The 21,646-nt window shown below is 42.1% G+C and overlaps 2 protein-coding genes across 4 annotated transcripts in view; one reads left to right on the top strand and one right to left on the bottom strand.

The window, feature by feature from the left end:
- TP53BP2 (tumor protein p53 binding protein 2) overlaps window positions 1–8,997 on the top strand; it is a 48,805-nt gene extending 39,808 nt beyond the window's left edge. For both annotated transcript variants that reach the window (XM_064446331.1, XM_064446332.1), the window contains exons 14-18: window positions 809–946; window positions 1,516–1,649; window positions 2,236–2,402; window positions 5,438–5,637; window positions 8,203–8,997. In XM_064446331.1, the coding sequence (XP_064302401.1) occupies window positions 809–946; window positions 1,516–1,649; window positions 2,236–2,402; window positions 5,438–5,637; window positions 8,203–8,244 (681 nt within the window). In that variant the 3' untranslated portion in view covers window positions 8,245–8,997. The remainder of the gene's footprint in view (window positions 1–808; window positions 947–1,515; window positions 1,650–2,235; window positions 2,403–5,437; window positions 5,638–8,202) is intronic.
- The window catches only part of CAPN2 (calpain 2), a 33,714-nt gene continuing 17,451 nt past the window's right edge, over window positions 5,384–21,646 (bottom strand). For both annotated transcript variants that reach the window (XM_064446334.1, XM_064446333.1), the window contains 10 exons: window positions 20,744–20,955; window positions 17,636–17,672; window positions 16,741–16,806; window positions 16,117–16,174; window positions 14,416–14,480; window positions 13,223–13,291; window positions 12,573–12,651; window positions 11,413–11,529; window positions 10,868–10,926; window positions 5,384–10,201 (listed from right to left, as the gene is read on the bottom strand). In XM_064446334.1, coding sequence (XP_064302404.1) covers window positions 10,178–10,201; window positions 10,868–10,926; window positions 11,413–11,529; window positions 12,573–12,651; window positions 13,223–13,291; window positions 14,416–14,480; window positions 16,117–16,174; window positions 16,741–16,806; window positions 17,636–17,672; window positions 20,744–20,955 — 786 coding nt within the window. In that variant the 3' untranslated portion in view covers window positions 5,384–10,177. The remainder of the gene's footprint in view (window positions 10,202–10,867; window positions 10,927–11,412; window positions 11,530–12,572; window positions 12,652–13,222; window positions 13,292–14,415; window positions 14,481–16,116; window positions 16,175–16,740; window positions 16,807–17,635; window positions 17,673–20,743; window positions 20,956–21,646) is intronic.

The following is a 21,646-nucleotide window of genomic DNA, read 5'->3' as shown; positions in this document are numbered from 1 at the left end:
TTTTGAGATTATGTATAACTCAAAAGGCAAAAGAGTATCTTCTGGGAATCTCTTCTTGTATATCTTTATCTTCACATGTTTGCTCTTGCAAAACACGAGTCATTTCTATTCATCTTTGCCTGGACATCTGTCAGAAATTTACATACCCTTATGAATAGTGTTTATTGCTGCTGCACAGCCAGCTGGGGAGAGCGCTGAGCTCATGTGTGCATATTCTCTGAAGGAAAGAGTACAGACTCAGCTATAGAAATTCTTGGTTTCCCGCATCACTGGGAGCATCTAAAGCATTTTCTACACTTGGTTCTGTGTTCTTTCCAGAACTATTTTCTGTAACTATTTCTGTTCCTGTTAAACTCTGCTAAACCTAAGGAAATGCTAGGAATTTAGCATCAGTGCTTAAAAAGTAGCATACCTCCTGGAGTCTTTTAAGGCTCTTAGTTTGTGTAACAGCTTTGAGAACTACTGCTGAAATGGTCTGCATACAAAAAATTCCCCCCCCGCCCCCCCCCCCCCCCCCCCCCCCCGATCTTTAGGGATTTGGGAGTTTTATGATTTTCATGTGTTTGATCAAAGTGACTTCTGTATTTGCGTAGAATAGTGAACTTCTAGAGATGAAGGCAGATATATTTCATAACATGCCTAACCTACTATATTCATAACGTGTTGGGGAATTGGTAGAAAATAGTCTAAATTTCATATTAAATACTGCCTTAATTGGTCACTTCTGCTGTCATTCCCAAATAAGCAATTCTGTGTTTTGTTCTTGCCAAGAAAAAAATGCCTGTAACTTGTGCCTGTAACTTCACAGGGGAAGAGGACAAACTTGCGTAAAACTGGCTCTGAGAGAATTGGGCATGGAATGAGAGTGAAATTCAATCCCCTCGCATTGCTTCTGGATTCATCTTTGGAGGGGGAGTTTGACCTTGTGCAGAGAATAATTTATGAGGTACAAATGGTAACTTGTAAGAGAAGGAATACCAATCCTGGTTCAAATTGGGAAGTTGCAACTTTTCTGGACTGGGGAAGCTAAAATAATAGTACACAACGTAGATCTACCCTTGGGGAGATAAGGTCTAAGAGGACATGGCTGCTTAGAGGTCAGTCTTAAATCTAAGCGCTGGATACTTAGCATCAAGGCCGTAAATTTGCAGGACAGCTCTTTCCTGATTTCTTATGTAGTGTTTCATCCCGTCTGGCATGTTATCAGATAATTTGATAAGCAAAATCCACATGAATTTTCTTACAGTTAAATAGGCAAATAGCAGAAATTTGTTATAAATGCTTTTACTAAGTTATCAAGATGCTATTTCTCTGAATGGCTTTAAGTTCTCGCTATTAAAAGGAGGCTACAAGCTTATATGTGAGTCTTGTGAGATTGGTTATTGCTGTAGTTGTTCTGCCTGTTGCTCATGTCCTTCATAGAAATATGGCTCAAAATCATTTTTTATATGTGAAGAGATGTTTATTGTAGAGATTCTAACCGGAATGTGAATGGCTCCTTTTCTGGCTGAATAGGTTGAAGATCCTAGCATGCCCAATGATGAAGGGATTACTGCACTGCACAATGCTGTCTGTGCTGGACACACAGAAATTGTGAAGTTCCTGGTGCAATTTGGTGTGAACGTGAATGCTGCAGATAGTGATGGATGGTAAGGTGTTCTTTAAGTGGTACCTTACAGGTGCTCTCAACAAGAGAGCTGCAGTTTGGGGGCTGCTACAGGCCTATTGCAAGATCCCTCAGTTCGCTCCTAAAGAGCTGGCAATGACTTTTCCACAGTAGAGCAACAGCAGTTATCATATGAGAATCATATATATGGGCATCATATGAGAATGCGCAGAGGAGAAAATAGGCAAATTATACTAATATTCCCTATATGAAAAAAGGTGTATCTGAGGCCCAGTAGGGTGGGCACAGTTGTCAGGAAATTGCTCTGTTTCTCTGAGATCTTGAAAACAGCTTATGCATTATGAGCCATCTGCTGAAATCTGAAATTCCCAGTGTCTTCTCTGTGAGATAGCCTTTAGCTTACACATGCTCTGGGCAGTATTTGGCCCTGCAAGAATCGGTTCTTTGTCCAATACTTGGACAACTTAAAAAGAAAATAAAGCAGGAAACCACAACCTACAAACTAGGCTTGTAACTAATAATGGGTTACAAATCCTTCTCGCAGGTAGCTAGGGAGCTTATTTACAAAAGGCTTGGGGCAGTGTCCTCTTTTTCTTCTTTGCTTGCAGGACCCCATTACACTGTGCAGCATCTTGCAACAATGTGCAGGTGTGCAAGTTCCTGGTGGAGTCAGGTGCAGCTGTATTTGCAATGACCTACAGTGACATGCAGACAGCTGCAGACAAATGTGAGGAAATGGAGGAAGGCTACACACAGTGCTCCCAGTTCTTATACGGTAAGTGATGACAGCGCACTCCAGAACTCAGCTAGCGACTCACCTGGCACTTTTTGGTATGTTGTTGGATGAGGAATGGTTATGTTGCACACTTACGTTGTGTGCCCATGCCTTTTGGAAAGAAAGAGGTTTTAGCCAGCTTCTTGTCACAGAATGAGGTCCATTGAGACTAACTTGATAATATTCAACCAATAGAGAAGATCTGAGTAACAAAAGGTTTCCCTACATGAAAACCCTTGAAATGAGTTAAGTGTGTGCATTGACAAATACATTAGTGTGAGGCGATGATCAGGTGAATTTTACCACATAAGTTTGGGTTTGCCTTTTTTTTTTAAACATAAAACCAAAAGTGGTATGGATATTTCAGTAGGCAGTTCGTATCTGCTACCTGGTGTCTTTAAATGAGGAGTATTTCCTAACGTGCACTTTAGAACCAAGAAAGCTATTGCCAAGTTTATTCCTTAATGGAGGTTAGTACAGACTGAATTTTACTTTCTTTCTGGCCTTTTTCTTCTCCTGCATTTAAAAAGAAATCCCACATTAAATTTGGATTTTATTAAAATACAGGAAAACTTGTCTTTTAACGGAGAGAATGAATTCCCTCTAGAGTGTGATGAGTATTAGTCAGTGAGGTTTTAAATTAGTTTTCTGTATGTTTTGTATGTAGTTCTTGTCCCCTAGGCACCTACCAGCCAGAGTGTCATCGATCTGTAAGAGGTTAGAGACATAGCAATGTAATGCAGTGTAAAAAGCTGTAATACAGCCTTTCTGGTTTTTGTGGAACACGTGAGATCTGAGTTTCTATAAGGTGCTCGGCCAGTTTATTTCAGAAGTCTGTCCATCTGTCCTCATTAAGCTTGAAAACTATATCTTGGTGCCAAATATCTAGTTTTCCCTATGAAGGGAGGAAGCCTATTTAACTAGTGTTGAATGGGCTAGACAAAATCCCATTTAGTTTTGTATCCGGACTCCAGCAGTGGTCATCAACAGCAAATGGCCAAGGAAGATTGTAGGACTACATTATAAATAATACCTGTCCAATCTTTCTCTCGAGAGATTTCTTTCAGGAATTTGTTGAATTCTTAAATTCAGGTAAACAGCCCACAAGATCCTGTGGGACGGAGATCCATGGCTTTATTATATATACCATAAAGAAACATATTCTTTTTGTTAGTTTTTTTGGACCCACCATCTGGTGTTCTTACTTGATAGTCTGTTTTTTGTTGGGTTTGGGATTTTTTTTCTTGTGTTGTGAGATACTTTTCAATGGGTCCTGAAAGGAGTGTAAGGCTTTGGTTTATTGCCAGTTTTCCCAAACTGAACTACTGAAACTAAGGTATCTCTTGATACGTTGGCTGTTCAGCTATCAAATTTCCATTTTGTTCCATTAGGAATTAATCCTATTGCTAAGACTGTTCCTGGTTGCCTACAGTTACAGTAAGAAATTAATTCACTAGCTAAATCTGTTTCTTGCTGTAAAAGAAATTTGGGGATGTGTATCTGTCTATTTCCAGAACAGATACTGCATTAAAATCTGGCCATCTAAACTCATCTAAAAGGTGAGAAACCTTAGTGTAATTCATTGATTCACTTAATCCCTTTCTATTTTAAGTGATGCACAATACTGAATATCATCAAGAACAAGTAGGTTTAAATAAAACCACTGGTCCTTTAGCATTGATTAAACGACAAGTCTGATGCTGCTTAAGTATGTAATTCTTAACTTTAAGATTTAATGCCTGTGCTGTCTCTAAGAGCATGTTTGTGCTGCTACCCTGCTGCGACTGGTAACACTTCATTAGAAGACCAGGTCCACTGTGTGAATCTCCTCTTTGTCTGCTTTGATGTGCAGTGCTCAGTCTTACCTTCTACATGGGTGCAGTGCACAGCTTTTGCTAAACCTTTAATTATACCAAATGCAAAGCAAGGGAAGAGTTTCTCTGAGCAGAACTAAGCATGCAGTGGAAGTAATTTAATTTTACGTGATAGGCTGGTATGCAAAAATGAAGAACTTGATTTGAGCAGACGCTTCCTTCAGCAGACATCCTATACAATAGGTATATTGTCACTTCCCTTTCCACCTCTTGCCTATTACAAGTTTTGCAGTACGATGTGCAATGTACTCTGCCCCAGCAATACCAAAACCAAACAAAAACCCAGCAGGATTCAGATTTTAAAATTGAACAATTACCTAAGAGGAAGTTTGTGTAACAGTTGATTGATACCTTTTTGCTTTGCTGCTTAGAAGCTGAGAAATGTGTGCAGAAAGAATACTATTTCATCTTGGGCTACAGCTGTAGAACGAGCAAGTTCTAAGTAACATCTGCAAGGTGTATGCATGTACTCCAAAACACCTTGGTCCAGAGCAATTTAACAGAATTGTGTTTCTGAAGTCAGTGTTTAAAAAAAAATAACTAAAATAGTGGCAGAAATTAAGAACTGCTGAGGTAAGTGTTTGAGTTAACCAAAAGCAGCTGGCAGGAAGCAGATCTGAGATGCAACTTGTTTTACAGTTCTGAAATAAAGCGACATGGGTGGCAGATGACACCTCAAGCAGCAAAATGACAATGATGGTCAACATAAGCAAGTATTGCTATCTCCCTTTGACAGAAAGAAGTTACTGATGAACTAAGTATAAACAAGTGTTTCTTGCTTATCACTTAGGTGTAGAAAGCGTGAACACTAGCATGAAAATACAACCTTTTATCAATCAGTGCTCCTCTCCCCATTTACCTTGTATTTTTTGAACACGTTAGGAAGGAGTCTGCTGTATGCAAGGGCTAACTTCACAATGCCACTTGTTTCAGGACTGATGACAGCCAGGTGCTAAGTGTGATAGGAATCAAGGTTGGTTGTTGTGTGGTGTTTGGTGAGGATTTTTTTGGTGGGGTTTTTTGGTTGGGTTTTTGTTGCTGTGGTTGGTTGGTTTGGGTTTTTTCCCCTGGGACTGCTCTCCAGTAAGAGTACAGCACTTTTCCAACTCTTGTCTTTTTTTTTTTTTGTCCTGAGCTGCTCTGTGTTTTTTAATGTTGCAGGAGTCCAGGAGAAAATGGGGATCATGAACAAAGGAGTGATTTATGGACTCTGGGATTATGAGGCTCAGAATGATGATGAGCTCTCGATGAAAGAGGGAGACTGCATGACAATCCTGCGCCGGGAAGATGAAGATGAAATTGAGTGGTGGTGGGCACGGCTGAATGACAAGGAAGGCTATGTTCCCCGCAACCTGCTAGGGGTGAGTCCTTGATATTTCCAAAGTCAAAACCCCCCACCTCACTATGTGGAGTATACACAGCATTATTCATATACATCTAGGTTAGGTGTGATTTCAGAAGTTAAGGGGAAGGAGTTGACATTCTCCATGTACTCATTTGAGGAGCTGAACACCTTGGCAGAGTGGGTTAACACCCTAGATTACTTAAACACTGACTACGTTAATGGGTGCATAAAAGAACATGTATCACCACGCTGCTACACATGGCAGGTTCTAATACTAACCTTGTCTCACCATCTTGAGTGTTAAGACAAACACAGCAAAATTCTATTGTTATCTCTTTTTCTAGTGTTGAAAAAAGAGATAAGTTTGCCAAATAAAGACAGATCTCTTTCTTGTATGCTCTTTAAGCAATATTTAACCATATGTCAAAGGCCTTAAACTAATGGCTTCTCTTTTAGCCATCACCTTCTATACTACCCCTTTTATTAAAAAGAACTGTATACAACTAATAGATATTTTCAGTTATGTCCCCATATTTCTCCTCATGGCTGAGTTGCTAGAATCCTATAGCAGATGGACACATGTATAAAAATTCCATTAAACTTTCTTCTACATATCCAGTTGCCCTGCTGCTGGAGATACAAGGTTCGGCCAATGCTAAAGATTAACCGCTGTAAATTTTAGCTGATTGATATGTGATGCTTGAAAGAGGCTGAACCTCATTCCTCATGCAGATAATCCTTACTCTTAAACTGGTTAGATTTTGTAGAGCGACTATATCTAAAGCAAAATCAGTTTTAATCTCTCTCACTTTCAGGTCAGGCCTGCCCACAGTGTACTTTTTCTGTACTGAAACTATACTAAATTATCCCTAACATAGTACTTCTGCTCAGATTCTTCCTCTCCAAATGTAAACATTTCTAAATTAAAAGCAGCTATCAGCCCTGCACAGAAAGGTCAGAAATGGCAGCTTTTCTTTTTTTCCTGCCCCAGGATGAACTGTGCATGTGCTGCTACTTCATAAGCTTGTGCACTCAATCTGAGCACAGGTGTGTAAGAGCACAAGGAGCATTTGTGCTTCTGTAATAAAAATACAGGGCAACATAGCTTAGACTGGGGATCACAACTCATACTTCTAAGCACAACACAATCCAAACAGAACCTTTGGGGAAAACTACCCAAGCCCAGTATTAATTTGTTATACTTTTGAGTCTGCTCAGTCATGCTAGTACTGCTACCAAAGTATTCTGTGATTATTCTCAAAAGCCATTACTAGACTTCTGATATAGCAGCTGAAATCTAGGCTAAGATGTTCAGCACAGAGGAAAATGTTTGGTAGTTCAATACATTCTTAAGTTGTATTTTTATCACAGCTGCTTTATCCTTTTGCAGTTAGGTGCACTAAATAAAAACAAGGGTGAAATTACTTGCATCAGTACTCTACCCTTCTTAGTGACTCACTAGCTCCCTAGCTGTGTGAGAGCTCTAAAACTGAATGCAAATACGTCAGTATTTTGACAGTATTATCCTTTAATACCAAACAATTTTTGAACACTATCAGATGTTATGCTACTGTAACTGACTGACTTCATTTCTGCTAGTGGTGAAATCATAGCAGGCTTAGACAAACTGTGTGGGTGAAGCTGTTGATCTTCTCTTAATCATTAGCTGACTCTGAAAAAGAAGGTGGCCAGAGCCTGGCTGAAGACAGAAGGGGGCATCTTTAAGGATAATTTAGCTGAAAAAAACCCAGGTTGTAATGCAGACGTGCATTGCTGTTTAGCGCATGGTGGATTTGCCTTTCCTAATTGTATGACGTGTACCCTCCTATTTTTATATGCCAATAGCCATGCACTGCAGAAGAGTAGTTGTTCCTAAAGCCCTTTGCAAGTGGAAGCCAAGAGCTTCCCAAGCATCTGAGCACTGCTGCATGCTGTGTCCCATCCATTGTTACCCTGCAGCTGAGGCAGTCTCTGTACTTCTGTGCACAGCTGGAATGTGTGACTAGTACACAGCTCTAGGGCCACAGGGTGGCAGCTACTGGTTTACTGCTGGGTGGTTAAATGAGTTTAACTGGCCGCTCACTATCATTTAACTAAAGCACAGCTCCTGCAGTTCCACAGTCCTTATGCAGCCAGATGTTCCCAGCTTGCCCAAAGCCATAGAGATCTAAAAGTTGATAGGCATTGAGAGAAAGCAAACCAGACACTAATACCTCTCTCTTTCCACTTATAAAACAGGGAAAAATCCTATAGTTCACTGAACACAAAAGTCTCTTGACTTACAAAGCCACATGCTTTTCCTAGCCCACCCATCTGGGTAGAGCTGAAGGTACTGAATTACGTGCTGTTGAATGCCTTCCTTTTGTACTGACATGGTTAGTATTTTCTGAGCTTGCCTAAGAATGCTAAAGTTACATTTGTTAGTGCTCTGGGTATTTTTTATAACCATGCTTTTGCTACTAGAGATTACATTAGAATTGTAGTGCCAAAGAGAGGGGTTTTGTTCCTTTTTTTTTTTTCTTTAAAAGGTTACTTTTTTTAAGCAATTAAATTTTAAATCTCATTTCTGTTTTACCCTCAGCTGTATCCAAGGATTAAACCTAGACAAAGAAGCTTGGCATGAAATAGTACAGAAACAAGACTCTCAAAGTACTAATCATGGATGACTTACAAAAAAAATTCATTTTGTGTTGGTTCCAATATCATGAGACTTATTTCAATGACAATGTAATTTGAAAGCTATGAAGAATGTGCTTTGGAAACAAATGAAGGATTCATACATTAGCAAATGGATGAGGGCATTCTACAAGATGAAATAATGCTTACAAGTAAATGAAATTCTGCTGCCTTTGGTTTAAGCAAGCAGTTATCTTCAAGTACCCACTCTGATTTCTTCAAACATGGCAGAAAAGAATTTCATGTTTTTGTGTTAAATGCATGGATCTTTTCAATTTACCATTGAAGGAATCATCATAAAACAGACAACTTGGCTTTGTCCAAATTTATCCCAAGGCTTTTTCCAGATGGGAGAAATTAAAAGAAAGTATGTGCACGGCACCCAAATGCCTATTGCTGGAAGCAGAATGTTTGCTGAGCTAAACTGAAGTGCATCTGAACAGTGACAACCATGTGACCAATCCATTAAGCAATAACTTTGAAAAATGCTGTAGCATCTTAGGAATTCCATGTATTCAAAATATTATGGGCTGTAACAGACAACGTAGTTTTAGATTCTTCTTTTTACAAGGAGCCTCATGTATTTATTGTATTTTGTACTTTTAAAACTAAGTGTAGAAACTTTCTGTAGTCCTTGACAACTTACTTGTTTTTACTGGACTGTGATAATATTAAACTTTTGTCTCCTCTTAAGCTTTAACTCTGGGTGTTTTAGTGTCAAGTTTTTATTAGACCATCTGAAAATGTTAACAGTAAGACACACTGCTCTTCTGCATTACCCTAACATTCAACTACTTTCTGTATTAAATCGAACCCTTTCTCTCTCATTTGTTCAATACAGTCTTTCTGCGTTTTAAGGTTAACAGGTTATATGCAACTAATATTTGGCTTAATTTTAAAGCCATAGTTAAGAAAAAGATTTGGTACAAGTATTTTCCAAATAAAGACTCTCCTGTGGAACTATCCTTTATTCCAAAATAGATATAATCATTTGATAATGAACACTATTTAATAGAGAGGATCAAATCTTCCCTTGAGGCTGCTTATGAAGTGCCTCAACTACTATGAAAACATGACCCTGAAGGCGAAGTCCTTACTGCTTTCTGAAAAGGTACCCATAGATACAAGAAATTGTTTGGAAGAAGGAGGACATGACTCCTCAGGTGTGCAAACAGTGGGTGAGTGGGAATTCCTGGGAGCAGCAATCTGCTCATGTTCACAGCCTCATGATTTTAAAAAGTTGGGTATGGGGTATACAGTATCAATTACCTTTCTTAGGAACCTTTAATGCTTGAAAAACTAATCTTTTAAAGTATCAGATAAAAAACCTTCAGTTTGGTCAAATGTGTACTTGCTACTCAAATTCTTCAAGTAGTATTTAACCAGAATAATGCTGGGGCTTGACAGACCACATACAAGTGGACCCATATTGTACCTAAACACCTATACTCTGAATACAGAGATATGCAATACCATCATCCTTTTTCTAGTTTCAGATATGCAGGATGGAATGTAGTAGTTATTCAAAAAGCACTTATTAAACCAGACTGTCAACCCTATAATAAGCATTCTTCCAGCAGTCACATAAAACACCTTAAATACAAAGATAGTAGCAAAGCAGTGTTTTCAAAAGTTGCACAGAGGATTGATACTGAATTAAAGGTTTTGTACAGAGGAGCTATAGTAATAAAGACAGACTGTCAGACCCATAAAAGTGAGGCTGCACATTCTTTTGTTGAAGCAGACCAGTTTCCTTCTTATAACTGTGTGCAAAATCTGCCATGCCTCAGTTTAAGGCACATTTACATTGGGATTTGCTTGCTTGCTTATTTTCACCTGATCTTGCTCTTTTTGAGGTCTCTTGAGCTGATGCCAGTGGCTCAAATGACAGTAAAGCACAGCCACTATAACGAGAGAGAGAAAGGAAAATGGCCAAAGGTTAAGTTTAGTAAAAAAAACCCCACCTGTAAGAAGTTTGCATGTTCCCACTTCTAGCATGAGGAAGAAAGTCTATTGTTACAGAAGTAATTTTAGGATTTACATTTATATCTCATTTAAGGCAGAAGCGTTTTGGGATAATTTGCACATTTCTCATTTAGGTCCAGAAATAAGTTATGTTGGGGTAATAAGCAAGTTGAACATATGTAGGAGGGTATTTTTCTATGAACTTAGTCCTTTCTGCAGGGCACATGTGGTGCAGAAAGCAGCAGAGACAGTCAATACCGTGAGTCACTACTGCACCTGCTTTTCACTCTGTTGCTGGCAGAAAAGGCAGGGCAAAAGCCTGCATACATATCAGTTAAAAATTACTGCCAGTAAGGGATAAATGGCTTCTGGTTCAGGTAACCTGTCTGTTCATTAGGGAGTACAGTGTGATGGTAGGTACATGTTAAAAAAGGGCTGCTTATAAGTACACAAGCTATATAAAACCAGCATATATGTGAATACATACATACATACAGCCAGCCATAATTAGTCAGAAAGGAGCAGGACAGTCTCTGCTGTTAACCCCTTCCCCTGCCCCCCCCCCAAAAGATAAAAAGAAACATTTTAAAGCCAAATGAACTTACATTAACAAGGTTCAATTCTATTGTTCCAGTTTTCTCAGTATCCAGTTTTCTGAACATTTCTGTGGTAGGAGAGAGATGACAGACAAGGTTGAATATAGGAACAAATAGCCTTCTCCTTCCTTGTGCTTCAGGATCAAAACGGAATTTAGTCCCAATTTAATCTAAAATTTATAACAACGGTCTACACTCCAAACCAGAAAGGGCCACTCTAAAGCCATTGCAAGAACAAGACCAAACTTCTTTTATGGTTCAGTCTGTAATATTAACACTATTTGTCAACCTGTGTTTAGATTATTTTTTTAAAATTTTCTTTTAAATCAACATTTAGTTGTTTGCATGGAAGACTGTCTGGCTCCAATTCAGCAGTCCGGCCTAAAAGGCTAGTTGGTTTCTAGATCTAGGAGGAATGTGTAGACTGAATTGCCAGATTTATAGCTCAGCTTTGAAGTCATTTTGGTTCCAATACAAATGTTTCTGAATAACTTATCCTGGACTTGAAAACACAAAAGCAACAGGGTCTGTCTAGTTATTAAGCATGTACTCACTGAACAAGGTTTCCAGCCGAATCAAACACCGGACAAAGTTATCAAAGTCAATGATGAGGTCTTCATCAGCAAACCGAGCCACAATGATTTGATGTAACTGGCAGTTCAGTTTGAACCCTAAAAATACAGTGTCAAGGATTTAAAACCAAGAGTAAGAAAAAAAAAAAAAAAAAGCAGAAAGCTCCAACCAACAAAAAAACCCCCAACCTTATACACTGCCATAAATTCAATTACCTACTTCTGGTTAAATACTCAAATTTTAAGAGTATTTACTCCATTTTGGAAACTCCCAACAACCCCTTCTGTACGTCGAGTGATTTAGAGCTGTGACTAGGTCATGTGTGTTCTTCCTGCTGCGTTTGCACCCACACCTGTACTCCTGTTTCCCTGGGGAGGGGACACAGCCAATTGCTCCAGCTCGTGGTCCTTCCCTAGGTGACCAGGCAGCTGCCAGACTCAGCCCACTGAGACCTGAGATGAAGCAGTGGCTTTCTGTGGGCAAATGGATCTCTGTTTCCAAAGGGTATCTAAACTTTGGGACAAAAAGAAACGCTGCTTCATCTTACGTGGTGACAGGAGGGGAAAGCTCCAGACAGCCCAAATGCAGACGTTAATATGGCCCCAGAAGATCAGTAAATTAATCTGGGATCATATGGCTCTGTGATACCCCTCCCCCCACTCACCGTCATAACCCCAATGTGCTTTTCAGTGGTTGCAGTAGCAAACTGACTCTTCTTTTAACTCTCTTGTGAGCATCAACCCATGGTCAAGCCAATCCCATTCCCTAGGTCACAGTGTCCTGGTTTTCCAGGCTCATGCCAAACCCCCCCACACACAGAGAGATTCATTGAAAGACAACAGTATGCTGTTACTAGACCAGATTGTTGCACTTGTTTGTGCTTCTCCAAATGCTCGTCACCATGGAAGATAACTGCAAAACTGTCACTCCTTTGAGATGCTTTTAGTGTGCCTGCGTGGCAAGACACTGCCACACAAAGACAAGAGGCCAGGCTGAGCATCTAGATTAAATGGAGGCCTTTCAGGTCTGGGAACATGGGATTTTTTCATCTTACAAGTGAAATATAGGAGACTAGTGAGCATCTATGAACTCAGCTTGAAACTGATAGAATCCTAAAACCAGACAGACCAATATAAAATACCTGCTGTTTCCAGTGCTCTCCTCATCTCGTACGAATTCATGGTACCAGATCGATCCACATCAATTTCCCTGTAAATTTTCTGTAGAACACAAAACCCAAAGTCAAAACTTGTCAATAATTCAGAGTATGTTTTGACTTTAGTCAGAAGTCAAACATTTTGAAATGCAGCCTGTGTGCTGTTCAGGACTGTTTGCAACATGTCTGAAGTACTTATCCCCAAGTTCAAAAACCAGCTTTAGAAGGTACATCTTTTTAATGCAACAGCCAAAGCAGATGAAGACTCCAGAGAATTCCTTGAAGGCCCGTGCAAAATGTCACTATCACTACCAAAGGAAGCAGCAAGACTGACATCAAACTCACGCTGTTAAGTGCGAAAGCTAAACGTATTTGGACATGAGTTAAAACAGAAAACCCTCCAAGAGTAAGGCAGGAAAAGAGGCAGTCTCTCCTTCAGCCCTTCACCTGAGCACCCAAAAGACAAGCAGTTGCATCCCTGGACTCCAAGGAACAAAACCTGGGGGACTGAGGGCACAAACGCATCATGAGCTGAAGTGAGTCCCTGCTTTGGGAAGTGTGATTGTATACACTGTATGAGACAAATCACACCTCTCCATTTGATTGCTTGTTCTCCCAAAAGGGTTGTGTCTTACCTGGTATTTCTGAATCTTTGTCCAGAGGACATAGAACTCCTTCAGTCCCAGTTTACCACTCCCGTCATTCTTCTTTGAGTTAAGGTAATCTCTTTGGAGGGAAGGAAAAGGGTTGTCCCCTCCCTGTGCTGGGTTTACTTACTTAAATAAAATTGCAATTAAGAAAAAGATGCAAGTCCTCTCTGAAGGACTTAACCTGTTGAATACACAATTGTTGCCCAAGATGCCTTTCTAAATCAGTACGATGTTTGATTCATTTAAACTGTGATCAGTTCACAATCTCTTTCTGCTCCTCCTTTGGCAGCTCTCTATCTTTTCAATACACATATAAAAGAGCCGAGACAATGCCATTTTGTTCTGCGTAGTTGGTTCAACACCTGCAGTTACAGAAGGATGAGTCCTAATTCTGGATTATAAACAGGAAAAGCCACAACCAAGCCTGCTATTTGGAGAGCTTAAGTTCTTGCACAAACAGCTAACAAAAGAACCTGGTCATTGTGTTGCTCCCAAAAACCGCTAAGGAGTCCCTGCAGATTGCCCTATTTTACTTCTAATTATAGCAGAGCATCATTCTGGTTTGGTAATTTTCCTTTTTTCTGACTATGCAATTCAACTCCCACTGCACAGGGAGGCTGAACACAATTATTCTTGGACTTGAATCCTTCTACTCTTAAGAATAAGGGCAAAGGCGTAGGATGAAGATCATAAAAGCCAGCATACTCTCTGGCTCCTGTATTTGTTTCACTCATTTTCTATTTGCTACTCATGGCTTTACGATGCCCTTACCAACTCCAGCCAGATAACAATGCAGCGAAATGCAGTGTTCAAATTCTGCAGCCAAGGCTGTAGAATCTGTACAGCCAGAGCCACACCATACTGTCAGCGAGGTGCCTTTTCCCAGCACACACATCATCTGTCCCCAGCTAAACCAAACATGCAACAGTTGGGAAGACTTCAAAGCAGATCATCCTGTCTGAAAACAGATTTTCTCTGCTATCGGGGAGAACGCATGTGCCATGGTCAGCAGCAATAGGAAGGGCTACCATTTTTGTTCAGGGGAACCAGGGTAAAACCAACTTCTCCACCTCAGGAGTCACTAGTGCATCAGTATGGACCCGCCACTACCAAGGCAGCAGCTCACCTGCTCCAGTACAGACAGAAGTATATCATCTAGGAACAGCCTTAAAGGATACATCTAACAGGTCAACCATTATTTTGCATGTCTCAATACTAAAGCCATCAGATTTAATATCTTGGCCTGTAAAGAAAGAGCAAAAGACAGGATTAGCATTGCATTCTGTACCACAGCACCTTTGTAAATAGCTCATGAGCTCTGTAACCAGCACACAGACCTCAGCCCTTATTTGCTTCCGTGTCATTGGTGGCTTCCTTTGCAACTGGCAAGGTGACATTTTCAGTTTTGTGTATTTTTTTGCTTCTATGTAGCATGTTCTTAGCGTTTTATGTTGTTTGCAACCTACACGTGCTAGTTACTCAACAGCAGTCTCCTGCCTACTTCAAATCCTCCCCTGGGAATAGGTGCCGAGCTGTATCGCTGCCAGAGTCTGGGCCAGATGAGCGCAGTGAGCAGCAGGGGATGCCTGCCACCTGCTCTGGGAATTATTAGTATCATCTGAAGCCTTTGGGATCTGGAAGGTACCTAACGCAATGCAGACTGTGGAGGATGTGGTGCCTGGAGAGCTATAGTCAGGATACTTGCATATAGGTAACCGTACAGTTCCCTCAAACGCTGGATGGGAGACCATTGCCTTATGTTGCTTAGGTAGCCCCTCTGAGGTAGCCACAACTTCTGGCAACTCCTTTGCATCCAGCAGAGCAGGAGGCAATGCTCACTTAGCGGTGTGGTCAGCGGGGTCAGGACTTGCCAGCGAGGGAGAGCTTCAGGTAGGAGGACACAAGAGCAAGAATTACAAGGCTCTTGGCAAAGGGTCATAAGATAGTCCTTGTTTTGCAGGAAAGGGACGCAGCACTGAAGCAGGCAAATGGACGCTAATAAGCAGCCCTGTGATTTCCTGGTGAAGAAGCTTAGGGTGAAAGTTAGCTGTGATGTTTCCCCAAGCAGTGAGTCCCCAGTTAGCCGGGTTAGTAGGCATGCTACAGAGGCAAGAGCCAAAGATAAAGCTTTGCAGGCAGACAATAAGTGCAGGAAAGACAAGGGCAGACTTTTGTGGACAACATGGATTTCTGACCTATAGAGGCCAGTGGTAGGTAGCTTCATGCAAGGTAAGATGAGCAAATCAAGCTTGGTAACCAGCAATCCACCATTGCTAACTGGTTGGTGCACACAGACATACGACACAGTCCTGGCTACCTGGCTAATATTTCACTTTGGAAATTAGAGAGACACTTATTTCTCCAAGCACTTATTTCTTGAGCACTGTTTAATGGAAAGGAAAATATTGCAGAACCAAGCTCTGAATCACTTCACATTAAAAAAAAGCCCAAATTTTCAAAGTTTCTCCTCCTCCTCAGGGACACCCCTGACCACTGGCTGGGCTACTGTTTGAATCCTGAGTGATTCAATGCTCAAGCAGCAGCAATACCTTCTCTTGATTATTATCAAGTGTTAATCAAATCCATCCATCTTCCTGGCAGCCAATTCCCAGCAGCAGATACTGGGATAAAAGGCACCATGCCAAAGCACACGCCCTGTGAAACACCATCAGCGCAGGCACAGCCCCAGCATTTCCGCAGCCCCCTGAAGGAGTGAAGATAGCGCATGGCTGTGGCCATTTGGAGAGCCATGCCACAGGTCTGGGGCAGAGCTCAGGGGTTTGACTCTGCCCAGGTCAGTGCTGCACTCTGTACCCTCATGGCTACACTGGAAACCTGCTGGTGGCCAACTGAAGGCGTGGTTGGAGGAAGGTACTTACGTTTAGCCAAGACTTTATTCAAGATCTTGCGCAGTTCGAAGGCGGAGATCTCTGCATCCTGCAGAAAAGAGGAAAACAAGTTCTTCACTCCGAGTTGCAGATACGATCTCGTAAGCAGCCTCTGATTCCTTTGAGTGAGTTGGCCAAGTTCAAACATCCCCTAGTGTTCAAGTTTCCCTTGGATTGAAACACAAGAACTAAGCTCACCCCACCACCCATTCCCAGGAGCACCACCAATTCCCAGGCATTAGCACAGCCAGCTGTGAGGTCTGCCGGAGCCCTCGGGCAGGTGAAAGCAGCCAGGGGAGAAGGCACAGCCCAGCCCTCATCATCTCCCGGAGGGACCCATGCGCCTGCACCAAATGATCTGCCTGAAGGACAGAAGTAGGGAGCTGCAGAGATAAAAGTCAAGCCTGCAGTTCAAGGAGAGCAGAGGTTGTTTGCCAGCAGCGCTCACAAATCCGTTGTGTAAGCAGACGGGTAGCTACACAGATTTATTCATGCACAATTATGCACATGCTCAAGATCTGACTCAGCACAAGAATTAAACTCCATCCTGAGGGAGGCGTCTCTCTTACTGGTAACATAGGGGAGTGGGTAAGATGTTCACAGAAAGATACTCACACTTCCTGCTAGCTGTCCAAAAAGCTTTTTAAAGCTGGGTTCAATGTCATCTTCACTGATCTCTGTCTAGAAGAGAGAAATAGAGAATACGGAAAGGAGGAACTTTTCTGCCTGAGGAGGGCTTAATGCATTTCCTTGCCCCTAGTAAAACACATTTTTAATTACAAAGTTAAATGTACAGAGTGCTTTTACTTTGATTTCAATCAGTTTTATTTTCAGGGGTGCCTCAAAATGCTGGTGTTGCAAACACTGCAGGAATTAAGAGCTTTTGCAATGGCTTTAAAAAAATTTTAAAAATTGATAAATTCTTTATTTAAAAAAATCACTACCAAATTCAGAACTTCACTGTTGCTGCTACTACTGCTGTTGGGCTAGCTGTTTTCATTAAAGAAAAGCAAGCAAAATGTAGTTCTCATCCTGAAAAAAATAAGGGGGGGGGGAGGCAGAGAAAACCCACACAGAGTGGTAGATGCATTAGTAGGCGAAACATCCCCAGCTCCAGCAAGATTAAACATATGGCGAGCCACTTCTTACTTATGGAAACATCATCACATGCAAAAACACTCCTATGGCTAAAGGGCTGCACTCCCGGATTCCTGGAGAGCCGAAGGAATTTCCTGTGGCTCCAGTTACCTCTGCAGAGAGTACCTGATCTCCTCTACCCGGCAAGCCCAAACTCAGCACTCCAGATAAGGGACAACATGTGTTTCCATTATTGCTTAGGATGTTTCCATTTGTGGAACATTCAACTACCGATATTGAAAGCTCTGTTTCTGAAATAGGACAACAGTTCTTGACAATGCCTATAAAAAACGCTGCCCTGCACGGGGACAGGCACTCCAGCCCCACTTACCACAAAATTATCTCAATTTAAAACATTTAAGTTAAGATATACCTCTTCAAAATTGGCCTCAATTTCATCATCTATAACCCTAGAAAAATAAAGAAAACAATATTAAAAACAAAACAAGTCACTTTTCTGATGCCCTTGTTTCAAGTTTCAGTCAAAGAGGGGTTCTTTAAATTATGGGAATAATGATGAATATTCAAAGCTCAGAGGTTACTGGGTTAAATCAGCCACAGACACTGCATACCACCAGTGAAAGCAGCATTTTGCCAGCTATGGCAACAAGAGTTTCAAAACACATTACAAACTGTGCAAGGACCTGCAGAGTCACAGACAGGATTTCGGGTCAGGCATAACCCTTTGGGTCACTTAGTGCCACTGCCTACAGACCTCAGCCCAAGGCCAGGCTCTCGGTTGCAAATAAAACCTCTATCTAGTAACATTTTTTTCCTTTTTCTCCTTTAAAACAGCAACAGTGAGAGACTTAAAGTCTTTTGGATGCAACAGAGTGGGAGGAAAAGTGTCTCATGCTGTCCCCCAGCTGCTGTGGAAGCATCACACCTACAGACACCTGCTAAGGGTTCATCAAAAGCTGAATGTGCCTTCACACAACTGACGTCCCAGTTTCCTCACCACTACAGAAACATGCAACAAAAGATTACAGAATAGTAGCAAGGTTTTTGCTTGCTTTGAGCTAGGGAATTCGGTACAAAAGATCCCACACCCCTTCCCAAGGCCTTAGCTCAGCTGCTCTTTAAGATTCAACACATCTAAACTTTTTCACGGCTTTGCAGTTGATGGTGTAGTTTGAGCCAATTCCATTAAAACCCATTTTCATTTTATCAAATTTGGTTGAGGAAGTATCTTGAATTTTTTCCCACCCTGATCTCAGACACAGAATTGCATAGGTTGGAAAAGATCTTCAAGGTCATCAAGTCCAACTGTTAACCTAACACTGCTAGTTCACAACTAAACCATGTCCCTAAGTACCACATCCAAACATCTTTTAAATACCACCAGGGATGGTGACTCAACCACTTCCCCAGACAGCCTGTTCCAATCTCTGACAACCCTTTCAGGGGAAGTAGTATTTCCCAATATTCAGTCTAAACCTTCCCTGGCACAGCTTGAGCCCATTTCCTCTCATCCTATCCCTCATTACTTGGGAGAAGAGACTGATCCTCACCTCACTACAACCTCCTTTCACATAGTTGTAGAGAGCAATAAGGTCTCCCCTTCTTCAGACTAAACAACCCCAGCTGCCTCAACCGTTCCTCTTAAGACTTGTGCTCCAGACCCTTCACCAGCTTTGTTGCCCTTCTCTGGACACGCTCCAGCACCTCAATGTCTGTCTTGTACTAAGAGGCCCAAAACTGAACACAGGATTCAAGGTGTGGCCTCACCAGTGCCAAGTACAGGGGCACGATCACTTCCCTCCTCCTGCCGGCCACACTATTCCTGATAAAGTCCAGGATGCTGTTGGCCTTCTTGACCACCTGCACACGCTGCCAGCTCACGTTCAGCCAGCTGTCAACCAACACCCCCAGATCCCTTCTGGCTGGGCAGCTTTCCGGCCACTCTTCCCCAAGCCTGTAGCGTTCCATGGAGTTGTTCTGGCCCAAGTGCAGGACTCAACAGTGAGCCTTGTTGAACCCCATACAGTTGGTCTTGGCCCATCAATCCAGCCTGTCCAGATCCCTCTGTAGAGCCCTCAAGCAGACCAACACTCCCACTTAACTTGGTGTCGCCTGCAAACTTACTGAGGGTGCACTCGATCCCCTCATCCAGATAATTGATGAAGATATTAAACAGAACCAGCCCCAACACTGAGCACTGGGGAACACCACTTGTGACTGGCCACCAACTAGATTTAACTCCATTCACCACAACTCTTTGGGCCTGGCCATCCAGCCAGTTTTTTACCCAGCAAAGAGTATGCCTGTCCAAGACATGAGCAGCCAGTTTTTCTCCAGGGGCATGCTGTGGGAAATGGGGTCAAAGGCTTTACTAAAGCCTAGGTAGACAACATCCACAGACTTTCCCTCATCTACTAAGCAGGTCACCTTGTCACAGAAGGAGATCAGGTTAGTTAAGTAGGACCTGCCTTTCATAAACCCATGCTAACCGCGCCTGATCACTTGGTTATCCTGTACAAGCTGCACGATGGCACTCAAGATGATCCGCTCCATAATCCTCCCCACCACTGAGGTCAGGCTGACAGGCCTGTAGTTCTCTGGATCCTCCTTCCAGCCCTTCTTGTGGATGGATGTCACATTTGCTAATCTCCAGCCAGCTGGGACCTCCCCAGTTAGCCAGGACTGCTGATAAATGATGGAAAGCAGCTTGGTGAGCACTTCTGCCAGTTCCTTCAGTACCCTTGGGTGGATCCCATCTGGCCCCATAGACTCGTGTATGCCTAAATTGTGTAGCAGGTCACTAACCATTTAGAACAACTCTGGCTGGGTACCCAGAGAACAACTGGCCTTACTATTAAAGACTGACGCGAATAAGGTATTAAGTACGTCAGCCTTTTCCTCATCCTTTGTCACTGTGTTTCCTCCCACATCTAATAAAGGCTGGAGATTCTTCTTAGTCCTCCTTTTGCTGCTAACGTATTTATAGAATTATTCTTTTATTGTCTTTTACGGCAGTAGCCAGATTAAGCTTTAATCTCAAAAGCATGAGATAATTTGATGCAAACAGTGTGTTCCCAGACAGCAGAAATCACACGCGTTTCTTGTCTCCCAAGCAGAGAGCCCACCCTGCTGTGCTCTGGGGTTTTCTTCTCTCCACAGACCAGCCTGTACTGTGACACCCAGCCGCCTACAGCCCAATAACTACAAATGTCTCCCCAAGTAGGGCTGGTAATAACAACAACAACAACTATTTACTATATTATACTATATTATTATCATTATTATTATTCCACCATTCCTTCCTGCTAAGTTTACTCAAACTTTCCTCAGTTGCTAATGGGGGAACTGGGGACAAACACTAACTGCCGTGACCCATCCATACAAGGTGGTTACACATACCCCTTTCCCACACCCTGCGGGAAGCAGATCTACCCCAGCCCTGGGCTGCTCCATCCTTCCACGCCTGCAAGAGGGGCCATGCCCATACCGCTCTTACATGGTTACAAAAAAAGCTACATACGTGGAGTTGGCGTTTTTTTCAGAGAAGACTCGCAGACAGAAATCCCCATTCTTGTTGGGCTCAAAGGTCGAGGGCACGATGATATATTCTCCTGCAGGGAGCTTGAACCGATTCAGCACTTCTCGGAGGTTGATGAAGGTGTTTGATTTTTCCCTTGCTTTGTTGGTCAGGAAAAAGTTTTTGCTCAGATGAATATTTGTCTGGCCAGAAAACTTACGAAAAGCAAAGAAAGAAGGAAAAAAACCCTGACAGTTTGCATGTGTTTGCATTTACAAATTAAAAATATAATAGATATGGCAATTAGTTATGTATGGCGGGGGGGATGGGGGGTGGGGAAGAGATGTTCACTTAACAGAACTGAAAGAGAGAAGACAAAGGGGGTGGCTGCATCCCACCACAGTACTACTGAGCTGTGGGTGCAAACATATTTTGCAGATCGTCTCAATAAGTCATTCGGGTCACGCCCACGTTTTGCAGATGATGACTGGCATGTGAAGACTTTTGGCAAATTCTTCCACTAACTGTTTTTCTTTAACGCGAGATGGCTTATGAACAATGTCCCTCTGGTCTCCAGAGCTGGTGCCACCAGGGTACTGCAGCTCAGCTCTGCCCCTGAGGTTAGTCTGCCTTAAAGCAGAGAGCCTGCTTATGGAGGCCTCCAAGATTAAAATAAATGTTACACATTATAAAAGCATATTTTGGAGTATAACATCTTCCAGAATAAACTCTTCTGTCCAGGGTCTTACAGCTCTAGAAGCAAACATCAGGAATGTGCATGGTTCAGAAACATCCCCCTTCCCGTCCTCCCAGATTTTTAAGAATGCAAAACCTGCCAGACCTGCTGCCATGGTGGGAGATAAAATTCCACCTTTTGGAGGAAAGAAAAATCACAGGAGTGTAGAT

This window comes from Phalacrocorax carbo, chromosome 3, assembly GCF_963921805.1.
Source record: "Phalacrocorax carbo chromosome 3, bPhaCar2.1, whole genome shotgun sequence".
Classification (NCBI taxonomy): domain Eukaryota; kingdom Metazoa; phylum Chordata; class Aves; order Suliformes; family Phalacrocoracidae; genus Phalacrocorax; species Phalacrocorax carbo.
The sequence above is the reverse complement of the archived record's forward strand: the minus strand, read 5'-3'. Positions and strand labels throughout refer to the sequence as shown.